Here is a 14,040-nt window from a genome sequence, read left to right as displayed (position 1 = left end):
TAACACTATCTGAGCACTAACACTATCTGAGCACTAACAGTATCTGAGCACTAACACTATCTGAGCACTAACACTATCTGAGCACTAACACTAACTGAGCACTAACACTAAGCACTAACACTAACTGAGCACTAACACTAACTAAGCACTAACACTAACTAAGCACTAATACTAACTAAGCACTAACACTAACTGAGTACTAACACTAACTAAGCACTAATACTAACTAAGCACTAACACTAACTGAGTACTAACACTAACTAAGCACTAATACTAACTAAGCACTAACACTAACTGAGTACTAACACTAACTAAGCACTAATACTAACTAAGCACTAACACTAACTGAGCACTAACACTAACTAAGCACTAACACTAACTAAGCATTAACACTAAATTCTCCACTATCCAGACCCTGCCAGGGGCACAGTGTCATTATTCCCAGAATTCATAGCTGATCACCTACATCACAGTCTGAGGGTTCATGGGATCCAATTACAGGAGCCGCTCTCTCTGGTGCAAATCAGGGGACATTTCTATCCCTTCCTCAGGGTGCCAGAACCACATTGTCAATCCAAGCTGGGCATTTGCAACTAAACTTCATCTCTGCCCCCCCTGCTCCCACTTAAACCACATCAGTGTCTTCCTGAATTACCCCTGGGCAACATTCCCATCAGTCCTTGACCCAGTGAGCTTACAATCTAAGGTCCCAATTACATTCCCATCAGCCCCTGCCCCAGTGAGCTTACAATCTAAGGTCCCTATCACATTCCCATCAGTCCCTGCCCCAGTGAGCTTACAATCTAAGGTCCCTATCACATTCCCTTCAGTCCCTGCCCCAGTGAGCTTACAATCAAAAGCCCTATCACAGACATGTATGTATTTGGGGTGTGGGAGGAGTCAGAGTTAGTAGAGACAAACACAGGAGACTATAGAGACTCCTCGTACCCCAGTGCTGTAAGTCAGTCAATAAATGTGCCATCCTGATTGGGGGGCAGTGTTTGAGGGACCCAGAATACAGGTCAGTTGGGGTGGGATTGGGAGAGAATTCCCATTTGCGCTTGTCATACTGTTGGGGTCACAGCTGGAAGGTGGATTTGGGTGAGATTTGGGGGTGTCCCAGATACTCTGGAAATTGAGGCTAAATAGATAAAAAGCAGTTTATTCCTAAAATTCCATTTAGCGCTGATAATGGATCGGCCGCTGTCACATCATTGGATCTGGGCTGAGAGGCTCTGGCACTAACTGGATCTTATGCCCCTACTGCTCCCAAATAGCCCCCCGGCCTGTATCACTTATTGGCACAAACATCCCCCTCAATAACAAGCGGCACATGAGACCCAAACTGCTCCCCTGGTTTCTCTAATCTTTCTGGATAACAGGTTTCCAGATAAAGGGACCCCATAACTGCACTTTACAGGGGCCACAAATTCTCCCATTGAAATAGTTAGGAGAGGTCGTATTCCCTGTGTGGGGGTTGCCATACAGCTTGGCTTCTAATAAAGGGAAAGTCTCACATTCAGGTGCTGCATAGAGAGTGTCACATATAAACTGATGCCTTGGGGCAGAGCATTGCAGGGCAGGTTAGTGGTCTCACAGCAGGTTAGGGGTCCCGGGGCAGGTTTGGGGTCTCAGAGCAGGTTTGGGGTCTTGGGGCAGGTTTGGGGTCTCAGGGTTGAACTATAACAAGGGTAACTTCTCTGTGTTCTTCTGGTTTGGAAGGTGCTGGGAGTTGCTAGTCAGTGAAAATCTGTAAATAACTGTCTCTATATAAGAGAATACCGAACAGAATCCGAACCCTCATTTGCATATGCAAATTAGGGGTGGGAAGGGGAAAACTTTTTTTTACTTTCTTGTTTTCTGACAAAAAGTCACGCGATTTCTCTCCCAGCCCCTAATTTGCATATGCAGATTTGGATTCAGTTCGACCTGACAGAAGTATTCGGCCGAATCTGAATCCTGCTGAAAAAGGACGAATCCCCAACCGAATCCCCAACCGAATCCCTAGTATTTGGTTCATTATTTGTCCCTCAGTCTCTGCCTAATGTTCATTTTCTGATCAGAGATACTGGGGGGGGGGACTGACATGGGGGGTTATTATTTATATTTATATATTATTTAAGCCCCCCACAATGTGCCACACAAAATGCCCCCCTGTTAATGTTCCCCAATATCAGATGTAGAACATTCCAGCCCATTGGACCTTAAAGGGGAAGTTCACCTTCAAACAACCAGTTGGTTTCAGTTCACCAGAAATAACGACTTTTTCCAATGACTTTCTATTTTCTACGTGTCATTGTTTTTCTAATATTGAAGTGTAAAGTGTCATTTTTCACCTTCTTAAGCAGCTCTGGGAGGGGGTCGCCGACCCTGTAAACTGTTCTAAACTGATACATTTAGTTGATACATTTGTTATGTTTGTCCCTGCTGAGCAGAATCCCTGAGTTTCATTACAGGCGGCTGTGAGACTTGATACAATAGTTTCACTGAAACTCCAGAGATGAGAAATGGATCAACTCAATGTTGTAAAATTGTAACAGAATCTGCACCTGAATTACTGAGCTGTCACTCAAACACCAGAGACACCGACATTCAACTTTACACTTAGATTTGGGAAAAACAATAAAAAAATAAATAATGGAAAGTAAATGAAAAAAGTCTATTTCTGGGGAACAGACTGAAAAGAACTGAACTGAAAAAACAGTTTGAAAGGTGAACTTCCCCTTTAATACAAAAGCCACATAAACTGTCCCATAATAACCCACAGCAGGAGGTTGACATGGGCAGCCACTATAGGCTTATACCAGTCTGTGGGTTCAGTCCATATACAGATGTTTGTCAGCGAGTCTCTGCTGGAGCTGCCATAGTGCTTGATACAAATATACTACACTCTCATTGTCTCATTATTCCCCAAGGCCACAGACAACCTTTGGGGTCACAGGGTTAATATGTCAGGGCTGGGGGGGGGGCTGATCCACATAAAGTGCAATTATTCACACCCCCGAGCAGCAAGTCAATATATATATATATATATATAGTGCCCCGGTCCTTCAGCTACAACTCCCTGCAACCCTCCCACTATAATGTGTTGGACTGCTGGGAGTCATTACGTTGCAATAGTCCCAACTCCACCCGGTGCTTCTACCAAAGTGTCACTGCTGGGGGGCCCCAAATTGACATAAAGAATCTGACCCCCCCCCCCAGGCTATTGCTGAACTACAACAGCAGGAGAGGAATTTATTTTAATTAACCCTTAATAGAATACTGATTTACTCTAAATCTCTATCCAGTTGGGCTGATACAAAGGCCACAATATCACACTTTATAACTGGCCCGTTATTCACTGGATAGTCCCGATTTTGACAGCTCAGGCAGCAGTGCCGACTTTCTCTCTCATCTCCTGCGCTGAACAACCAGAAATAGATACAACGTTTCGGACTTAATTAAAATAAGAGGCTTTTGGCAGAGAGGGCAGAATACAGCGGCTGCACTTAGATACAATTGTAACAATTTAAGATAAGCAGCTCTCTTGGGAAAACTGTGACTTGCAGCTTAAAGGGGTGGTTCACCTTTAAGGTAACTTTTTATAATGTTATTAAATGGCCAATTCTAAGCAACTTTTCAATTGGTCTTCATCGTTTATTTTTTATTTTTTATAATTATTTGCCTTTTTCTTCTGATTATTTGCAGCTTTCAAAAGGGGGTCACTGACCCCATCTAAAAAACAAATGCTCTGTAAGGCTACAAATGTATTGTTATTGTTACTTTGTATTCCTCATCTTTCTATTCAGGCCTCTCCTATTTATATTCCAGTCTCTTATTCAAATCAATGCATGGTTACTAGGGGAATTTGGACCCTAGCAACCAGATAGCTGAAATTGCAAACTGGAGAGCTGTTGAATAAAAAGCTAAATAAGTGAAAAACCACAAATAATAAAAAATGAAAACCAAATGCAAATTGTCTCAGAATATCCCTCTCTACATCATACTAACAGTTAATTTAAAGGAGAACAACCCATTTAAAGGACAATTCACCTTAATTAGTAAAACTATAATAACACAAAAAAAAACACAGAAATGTGTTCAGACTTTCGTAACCTGCCAAATTTTGTAAAATGAACATGGTAATTAGGGGGTGTGGCCACAAAATGGTCATGGCCAAAAAGTTCAAATCTTTTAGTCCCTCTTTCTATTTCCAAAATGTTGGGAGGTGTGTAATACGGGGTACAGGACAGAGTGTGTAGAACATGGACCACTCCCTGCACTGGAGACCTGAAATGATTTGAAACCTTTGGAGTTGTTTGGGGGGAGCATCTCTGCTTGAGGGGTGTTCATGTGCCCCCCCCCCATGCCCACAGAACCCTACAAATAAACATCTTTTCATAACCCGGGACTTTATTCAGGGAAAGGGAAATTAACAGGAATTCACAGAGAAATGAAATCGCCTTTTCAGGGAGCCCATGACTGGGGTCCAATTCTTTCGCACCTTCATCTCGTTCTCATTGACTTTGATCCTGAATTTCATCCCCTGGAAAGTTCTCAGACTCCAGACCATGAGGAAGAGGAGGAGGAAGAGGAAGAGGAAGAGGAAAGTGTTTGTGACCAGGAAGTGGGAGCAGAGGTTCAATGTCCCAGAGCAGGAAGTCAATAGTGTGGGGGCCACAAGGGCCAGGGGTTTCCCATTCAGGTTGGGGGGTGTCAGGCAGACGGCGCCAGAGTTGAGCCCCTCACTGTCCAACCACAAGTGCAGGTAGCGGAGCTGACAGTCGCAGTGCAGGGGGTTGTGGGATAAATTCAGTTTCCTCAGGGCAACGAGATGATCAAACGCCCCCGGGGGGATTGAGGTCAGTTGGTTCTGCTGCAGGTCCAGTTCCTCAGTGGCCCCCGGGAGTAGCGGAACCTTGTGCAACTCCCTGCGACTGCAGTCTATAATGAGCTTGTTGGAACACTGACATGGAGCCGGGCAAATCTCTCCATCAGAAGTGCCCAAGAGCATGAGGCCCAGCAGGAGAAGATTGGGGCAGAAGCACATCCTAAAGTGAGAAGGTCACAATGTTATGGAATTCTTTCCCTTTTACCCCTTCCTGCAGTTGGTCTTCTTTATTTTACATCATCGCTGAAATCCCAGTCCAACAAGCTTGGCAGACTCACTTTCAGCTGCACTCTGGCTTCTCATTGGCTGAACTGTGTCTTCTTTGTTATCAATGTAACCAATTAATGCAGCCAAAAAGTGAGTCAGCACAGCTTACTAGATATGCTTTACTGCACTAATGAAGCTCAGTCTCCAGCAACTGTCACCTACTGTCCAACCTTCACTCTACCAACAGTCTCTAACTACTGTCACCTACTGTCCAGCCTTCACTCTAACGACAGTCTCTAACTACTGTCACCTACTGTCCAACCTTCACTCTACCAACAGTCTCTAACTACTGTCACCTACTGTCCAACCTTCACTCTAACGACAGTCTCTAACTACTGTCACCTACTGTCCAGCCTTCACTCTACCAACAGTCTCTAACTACTGTCACCTACTGTCCAACCTTCACTCTACCAACAGTCTCTAACTACTGTCACCTACTGTCCAACCTTCACTCTAACGACAGTCTCTAACTACTGTCACCTACTGTCCAACCTTCACTCTAACGACAGTCTCTAACTACTGTCACCTACTGTCCAACCTTCACTCTACCAACAGTCTCTAACTACTGTCACCTACTGTCCAACCTTCACTCTAACGACAGTCTCTAACTACTGTCACCTACTGTCCAACCTTCACTCTACCGACAGTCTCTAACTACTGTCACCTACTGTCCAACCTTCACTCTACCGACAGTCTCTAACTACTGTCACCTACTGTCCAACCTTCACTCTACCAACAGTCTCTAACTACTGTCACCTACTGTCCAACCTTCACTCTAACGACAGTCTCTAACTACTGTCACCTACTGTCCAACCTTCACTCTACCGACAGTCTCTAACTACTGTCACCTACTGTCCAACCTTCACTCTAACGACAGTCTCTAACTACTGTCACCTACTGTCCAACCTTCACTCTACCGACAGTCTCTAACTACTGTCACCTACTGTTCAGCCTTCACTCTACCAACAGTCTCTAACTACTGTCACCTACTGTCCAACCTTCACTCTAACGACAGTCTCTAACTACTGTCACCTACTGTCCAACCTTCACTCTACCAACAGTCTCTAACTACTGTCACCTACTGTCCAACCTTCACTCTAACGACAGTCTCTAACTACTGTCACCTACTGTCCAACCTTCACTCTAACGACAGTCTCTAACTACTGTCACCTACTGTCCAGCCTTCACTCTACCAACAGTCTCTAACTACTGTCACCTACTTTCTCATTTTGGGTACAACTTGCCCTTTCTTCCCTTAAAAGAGACCCATAAAAACCTCCATGATGAACCAGTTCCATTTTGCTATTGGACGGCTGATTTTTGCTGGGATCCTCCATGTTGATAAAATCAGGGTTATGGGGGGGATTATAATATAATTAAACACAATAATCCAAGATCCTGTTGACAATAGAAAATCTCTGCATCATTTAACCCTCGGTGACCCCCTCACTGTGAGTTTATTGTTGAGTTTATTTAATTTAATTGTGAGCTCTGTGATTTCTCACTAACCCACAAATTGAGTTTATGTTGCATGAAATTAAAAAAGCAAATTCTCTGGGACTCGGCCGAGCAGCCTTGCAATGAAATGCAGCTGTTTTTCTGGCGAGTTAAAGGGGCAGTAACATTATTTAGCCAGTGCAATTCGTATGTTACAGAAGTGAAGCCTATCTCTCCTGCTTGTCAGACTCACATTCTGTTCCATGAGATTTTCAGGCGACATGTTCTGCTCACATTCTCATTGGTTGGATGATGTGATGTGAGCCCCCCAGCTGCCACCCCCCCTGCACCTCAACCAGTAAAAGCCACAGTCAGTTAATGGAGCCCCCATTCCATGTGCTATGGGGGAGGCCGGGAGGGAGACAGATTTAAAGTGATATTGACACTATTAAAATGATTGACTTGTCAGTATTGGGCAACAATATTCTCCCTACCCCCCCCCCACCTTAGCCCAGTGAATAAGTGACACCCAGTGAATAAGTGACACCCAGTGAATAAGTGACACCAAGTGAATAAGTGACACCAAGTGAATAAGTGACACCCAGTGAATAAGTGACACCAAGTGAATAAGTGACACCCAGTGAATAAGTGACACCCAGGGAGGGTTAGATCTGTGAGCTGGGGGCAGAGAAAGCCTCCCATAGGCTGGAATACAAAGACAAACATGGCTGTAGCCAATGGAAGAACTGCTCCACCCCAGGTCCAGTGTGAGTGACAGATCTGACTCTCCGGCTGCTAAAGAAAATGTAAAGGAAACCCTTGTGCTTCAACTGGGGGTTGGGGATGTTGGTGGGGCGCTGGGAGTTGTAGTTTAGCAGCAGGTTGGACTAGGAAACCTGCCTGACACCACTGACCTGTGGGAAACTCCCAACAGGCCCGGACTGGCAATCTGTGGGTTGCGGCAAATGCCAGAGGGGCTGCTGTAAGTTCCCATAGACTCTCACTATTTATTGGGGGGCTGCTTGGGCCCCTGTGTACTTGGAATGCCAGGGCCTATTTTGATTCCCAGCGACCCCTTGGGCAAAGCCTAACTCATGTATGGGGGAAACTACAACTCCCTGCAGGTCATGGCTGGAGTTAACCCCTTTCAGTAAAGGAACTATATACAATAAATGCATCTTTGGTACAGTCATTTTAACCCTTTCTGCCCCGGGCTGTTACTGACCTAGAGAAGCACTTGGGAGTTTTTCTTATTCTTCTTCTACTAATTATTATTGTCACATTTTCCTCTGGTTATAATGGGGGAATATTTGGGTGGTCTCTTTCCCAATGACTGGGGCTCTTCACCTTCAGTAATGACCTTGGGTTGCCCGAGCTATTAACCCTCCCAGCCCCAGGAGCGACCAATCTGCTTTTGTCCAACGTACAAGTAAGTGAGAAGAAAAAGAACAATTACCTTTAGTAACTAATTGCAGCCCCTCTGGGGGGTTCTGGTCACATCGTTTTCAGCCTCAGTAGAACCTTGTGGGACCAACGTGTAAACTCCCGGGTCCGTCAGACACTGCGGGGAGTTGTTGAATAAGTTCAGGGGCCTGGGGGGTTAATGAGTTGGGTGCTACTTGGTGCTTAGTCACAGCTGATAAGTCCCAGTGCTGAGGATTGTGGGACTGAGCTGAGGAGTCACAGGAGACGGGTGCTATAGAGAGATAAGGGCCCCCTACTTATCTGATCCTCTGATCCTCTGAGCCAACACTCACTTCTGCCCCTCCTCCATCTGCCCTCTACCCTCTTATCTGACCCCGCATCTGCCCTCTGCACCCCATATATGTCCTCTGCCCCCCAATCTGCCCTCTGCCCCCCATATATGTTCTCGGCCCCCCAATCTACCCTCTTATCTGCCCTGTTTACCCCTGATCTGCCCTCTGTCCCCCATAAACGCCCTGTGTACCCCCAATCTGCCCCTGCGCTCATTCTGTATAGAATTCGATTCTATGGGAAAAGGTTTTATCCTCTGAAATGGAAAGACCCCCAGTAGCCCCCCCACTGTTACACTAACCTTGTAGTGACACTTTCACCCCCCAACTGATATGGGACGTAGCCCCCCTGGTCTCGTCAGTAGAACATATATGAGCAGATCTACAGAAGTTCCCCATTAATCTCTTTGCGGCTTTATGGGGGTACAGTATTTGCTAAATAAACCCATTTCCTCCTAAATATTTGCCCCAGACAATTGCAGGTCTCTGACTTCACCAGAAAGACGTCCCCCCTCCCCCGACCCACTGGTGAAGTTACAGACGGGGCACAGTAAATGGGGCTAGTGGGGGGCACAGGGGGTGTCATGAATTCTGCACAATTGGTAAAATGAGAAGCTGTGGGAACTTGTCGACTATAATGGGAGTTGCTTCTTTAATAGGAACACCAACACCTTCCCTAGAAACCCCACCCCCTGCCCCCCACACTGCACTGCTTGGCCTAGGAGCTGACACTTTTTCCATCTGATAAAGCAAAAGGCACTGTAGATTTATATTTCCTTTATTTGCAGTTTTTACTCACAATATCGCCAGCTGGCCACTTGTAACCCCCGCACAGACTGATTGGGGAATAATTGGGGATAACCCAGTGAGCCCACAATCTATTGACACATTAACCCATGCAGTGCCTACAGGAGGCCTGGATACCATGTTGTCTTACAGATTTATATAGCAGAGTAGGGTGAGGAAATACTCAAGTTGATTCTATACCAGAGCCTCATTGAGTTCTTCCCCTCCCCCCATGGATTGGCCAATGTGGCCGTTTCCTGACTCGGGGGCTTCACATGGTCCTACTTTGACTTGAGCACATTCTTGGCGCTGGTTAAGCGACGAATGTTCCTTGAAGAGTTAATTGCGACCCTACAGGCGAGTCTCTTGGTGATAATGAGGAAACAAGTGAAGATCAGGAGGATCAGCAGGGAAGGGCCAATAAGGAACAAATCTCGTACAAAGAACTGGTGACACTTGATGGGCCTCAATGTTCTACAGTCGGACATTTGGTTTCCAGACAAGTGGTACAAGGGGGTCCTGGAGAGGGACGGGGGGGCTGAGCATTGCACGTGGGGGCTGTTCCTCACCAGGGTCTGCGACTCCAGCCAGACCTTCAGGTACCAGATGTCACAGTCGCAGCTCCAAGGATTGTGGGAAATATCCACTTCCTGCAGATTGAGGAGTCGATCCAAGGTCCCGGCGCTGACCCGTGTCAGACTGTTGTTCTGCAGGAAGAGCCTGATGGTGTTATAGGGCAGGGGGGGCACCTCGGTCAGTTGCCTAAAGCTGCAGTTAACTGTTAACCCTTTCCACTCAATGGCTGTACATATACACGAGTGGGGGCACTGCCCAACGCTTCCAGAGATGCACATGGCCAACAGCACAAATCCTAACCGGGTCGTCATATCTGCCCTGGACTTGGGGCTCTAGAATGGGGCAAAACATAGAATTATTAGATCATGTGATATTTATGTACTAGTGGCAATACAGAAGCCTGTGCCTATGCTGATAAATGATACATATGCTGTTCCTGCTGAATTGTGCTTAGTACAGGGGAATACCTATGTGCCATAGTTTTATGGGATCTCTCTGCACAGACTATGAGCAAACTTAGGGACTGTTCCTGCTGAATTGTGCTTAGTACAGGGAATACCTATGTGCCATAGTTTTATGGGATCTCTCTGTACAGACTATAAGCAAACTTAGGGGACTGTTCCTGCTGAATTGTGCTTAGTACAGGGAATACCTATGTGCCATAGTTTTATGGGATCTCTCTGTACAGACTATGAGCAAACTTAGGGGACTGTTCCTGCTGAATTGTGCTTAGTACAGGGAATACCTATGCTGCCATAGTTTTATGGGATCTCTCTGTACAGACTATGAGCATATTAGGGGCTGTTCCTGCTGAATTGTGCTTAGTACAGGGAATACCTATGTGCCATAGTTTTATGGGATCTCTCTGTACAGACTATAAGCAAACTTAGGGGACTGTTCCTGCTGAATTGTGCTTAGTACAGGGAATACCTATGCTGCCATAGTTTTATGGGATCTCTCTGTACAGACTATGAGCATATTAGGGGCTGTTCCTGCTGAATTGTGCTTAGTACAGGGAATACCTATGCTGCCATAGTTTTATGGGATCTCTCTGTACAGACTATGAGCATATTAGGGGCTGTTCCTGCTGAATTGTGCTTAGTACAGGGAATACCTATGTGCCATAGTTTTATGGGATCTCTCTGTACAGACTATGAGCAAACTTAGGGGACTGTTCCTGCTGAATTGTGCTTAGTACAGGGAATACCTATGTGCCATAGTTTTATGGGATCTCTCTGTACAGACTATGAGCAAACTTAGGGACTGTTCCTGCTGAATTATGCTTAGTACAGGGAATACCTATGCTGCCATAGTTTTATGGGATCTCTCTGTACAGACTATGAGCAAACTTAGGGGCTGTTCCTGCTGAATTGTGCTTAGTACAGGGAATACCTATGCTGCCATAGTTTTATGGGATCTCTCTGTACAGACTATGAGCAAACTTAGGGACTGTTCCTGCTGAATTGTGCTTAGTACAGGGAATACCTATGTGCCATAGTTTTATGGGATCTCTCTGTACAGACTATGAGCAAACTTAGGGGACTGTTCCTGCTGAATTGTGCTTAGTACAGGGAATACCTATGCTGCCATAGTTTTATGGGATCTCTCTGTACAGACTATGAGCAAACTTAGGGGCTGTTCCTGCTGAATTGTGCTTAGTACAGGGAATACCTATGCTGCCATAGTTTTATGGGATCTCTCTGTACAGACTATGAGCAAACTTAGGGACTGTTCCTGCTGAATTGTGCTTAGTACAGGGAATACCTATGTGCCATAGTTTTATGGGATCTCTCTGTACAGACTATGAGCAAACTTAGGGACTGTTCCTGCTGAATTATGCTTAGTACAGGGAATACCTATGCTGCCATAGTTTTATGGGATCTCTCTGTACAGACTATGAGCATATTAGGGGCTGTTCCTGCTGAATTGTGCTTAGTACAGGGAATATCTATGCTGCTATAGTTTTATGGGATCTCTCTGTACAGACTATGAGCAAACTTAGGGGACTGTTCCTGCTGAATTGTGCTTAGTACAGGGAATACCTATGCTGCCATAGTTTTATGGGATCTCTCTGTACAGACTATGAGCAAACTTAGGGACTGTTCCTGCTGAATTGTGCTTAGTACAGGGAATACCTATGTGCCATAGTTTTATGGGATCTCTCTGTACAGACTATGAGCAAACTTAGGGACTGTTCCTGCTGAATTATGCTTAGTACAGGGAATACCTATGCTGCCATAGTTTTATGGGATCTCTCTGTACAGACTATGAGCAAACTTAGGGGCTGTTCCTGCTGAATTGTGCTTAGTACAGGGAATACCTATGCTGCCATAGTTTTATGGGATCTCTCTGTACAGACTATGAGCAAACTTAGGGACTGTTCCTGCTGAATTGTGCTTAGTACAGGGAATACCTATGTGCCATAGTTTTATGGGATCTCTCTGTACAGACTATGAGCAAACTTAGGGACTGTTCCTGCTGAATTATGCTTAGTACAGGGAATACCTATGCTGCCATAGTTTTATGGGATCTCTCTGTACAGACTATGAGCATATTAGGGGCTGTTCCTGCTGAATTGTGCTTAGTACAGGGAATATCTATGCTGCTATAGTTTTATGGGATCTCTCTGTACAGACTATGAGCAAACTTAGGGGACTGTTCCTGCTGAATTGTGCTTAGTACAGGGAATACCTATGTGCCATAGTTTTATGGGATCTCTCTGTACAGACTATGAGCAAACTTAGGGACTGTTCCTGCTGAATTGTGCTTAGTACAGGGAATACCTATGCTGCCATAGTTTTATGGGATCTCTCTGTACAGACTATGAGCAAACTTAGGGACTGTTCCTGCTGAATTGTGCTTAGTACAGGGAATACCTATACTGCCATAGTTTTATGGGATCTCTCTGTACAGACTATGAGCAAACTTAGGGACTGTTCCTGCTGAATTGTGCTTAGTACAGGGAATACCTATGTGCCATAGTTTTATGGGATCTCTCTGTACAGACTATGAGCAAACTTAGGGACTGTTCCTGCTGAATTGTGCTTAGTACAGGGAATACCTATGTGCCATAGTTTTATGGGTCAATTGGACTTGGGAGTTCAGACTCCAGAGATAGTGGCTGTGAGCATTAATCACCAGCAATGAGGTGTTGAAAGGGGTTTGGTTGCGGAAATGCCTTAAACTATTGGTGTGGGGAATGGGTAGAATAGCTGATAAAGGACATTTTGCCCCAAATATACCAGTAAATGACTGATGCAGTAAAGTAGTGGCTGCTTTCTTCTATTCATTTATTTATATGCTGAGTCACGTTGCTATTGACAGGCACACAAGTGGTTAAACTAAGAGGAGCTGAGTCTGCTTCTCCTGATGACGCTTAATATTTTCACGTGTGTAGCTGTATAAGGTTGCTAGGCTCCCTTTCCATAGCAACCATGCAGCATACAGAAGGACAAAGAGAAATACTAGACCCCTAGTGCATGGGCGCTTTAAATCCTGTAACTCCCTGAATGTGGGGTAAAGCTCCAACCACCCCCCAACAAAATATCAGCTCCTCTTTGAATTGGCTCAATGATCCCACGACCCCCCGCCAGCCAATAGAACATCGGCCTCCTCAGACATAAGTAAAGTGTCACTGCCCTCCTTGATTTAACCCTCTAGGGTAATGGCTCCTCTTACCTCTATTCCCTGTGCTGCTCTGGTCTGAGACGGGGGGATGTGACTGGGGGTGTCACTGGGCTCAGGGGTAACACTGGGGGAAATGAATTCACTTCCCCTGATAACGAATCATTGGCTTCCGACCAACCTGTCATACAGGGGCCCCGGGGCCCTCACATTCACTGCCGCAGTTTAACCACAGGCCTATCAGCCCCAGCCCAGACTTCCCTTTAATTCTATTTATTCCTCAGCCTATTGGAGCCCAAATTAACCCCCAAGTGCTCAGCAGGCGGCTCCCTATTTATAATATTAGCTGGATGGATATACGGGGTCCCTAGATTTTTGACTTGTGCGGAGGGGCCCCTGGCTCATGGGCGATGTACCTCACAGTGAGATATACAGACTTTATGTCATTACCTGACCTGCGGGGGGACCATTGACTGTACCCAGTACCTCAACAGCAGCCGCAGCTTTTGTATTGGATTCTGTGCATTGTATGTGTGTAATTGCATTGCATTCCTGCAGTTGGTCGTTGTTCTCTTTGATTCCAAGTGATTAAAGGGCCACAGACCGCTGAACACGACATGGGCAAAAGGACAAGGCTATTCAGGGAATGATGGGAGTTATAGTTCAAAACAACTAGCACTACAACTAATTTTAGTAATGCTTCTATCACTTATATGGGCCCCA

At 45.5% G+C, this 14,040-nt stretch overlaps 2 protein-coding genes across 2 annotated transcripts; both read right to left on the bottom strand.

Annotated features, from left to right (window-relative positions):
• Positions 1 to 4,377: 4,377 nt before the first annotated feature.
• On the bottom strand, positions 4,378 to 8,272 carry LOC108704049 (platelet glycoprotein IX). Its single transcript, XM_018240426.2, has 2 exons — positions 8,034 to 8,272; positions 4,378 to 5,033 (listed from the first exon to the last, which is right to left on the bottom strand). Exon 2 carries the CDS (start codon positions 5,030 to 5,032, stop codon positions 4,415 to 4,417), a length of 618 nt encoding a protein of 205 aa, XP_018095915.1. The 5' UTR covers position 5,033; positions 8,034 to 8,272; the 3' UTR covers positions 4,378 to 4,414.
• An 819-nt stretch (positions 8,273 to 9,091) lies between these two features.
• On the bottom strand, positions 9,092 to 13,398 carry gp9.L (glycoprotein IX platelet L homeolog). Its single transcript, NM_001094099.1, is given in 2 exon segments — positions 9,092 to 10,025; positions 13,372 to 13,398. A coding segment is annotated over 1 exon segment (606 nt). The 5' UTR covers positions 10,005 to 10,025; positions 13,372 to 13,398; the 3' UTR covers positions 9,092 to 9,398.
• Positions 13,399 to 14,040: the final 642 nt, after the last annotated feature.

This window comes from Xenopus laevis, chromosome 4L, assembly GCF_017654675.1.
Source record: "Xenopus laevis strain J_2021 chromosome 4L, Xenopus_laevis_v10.1, whole genome shotgun sequence".
Taxonomy (NCBI): domain Eukaryota; kingdom Metazoa; phylum Chordata; class Amphibia; order Anura; family Pipidae; genus Xenopus; species Xenopus laevis.
The sequence above is the reverse complement of the archived record's forward strand: the minus strand, read 5'-3'. Positions and strand labels throughout refer to the sequence as shown.

Coding starts and splice junctions, on each gene's coding strand:
- LOC108704049 (XM_018240426.2), bottom strand. CDS start 5,032: ATGTGCTTCTGCCCCAATCTTCTCCTGCTGGGCCTCATGCTCTTGGGC.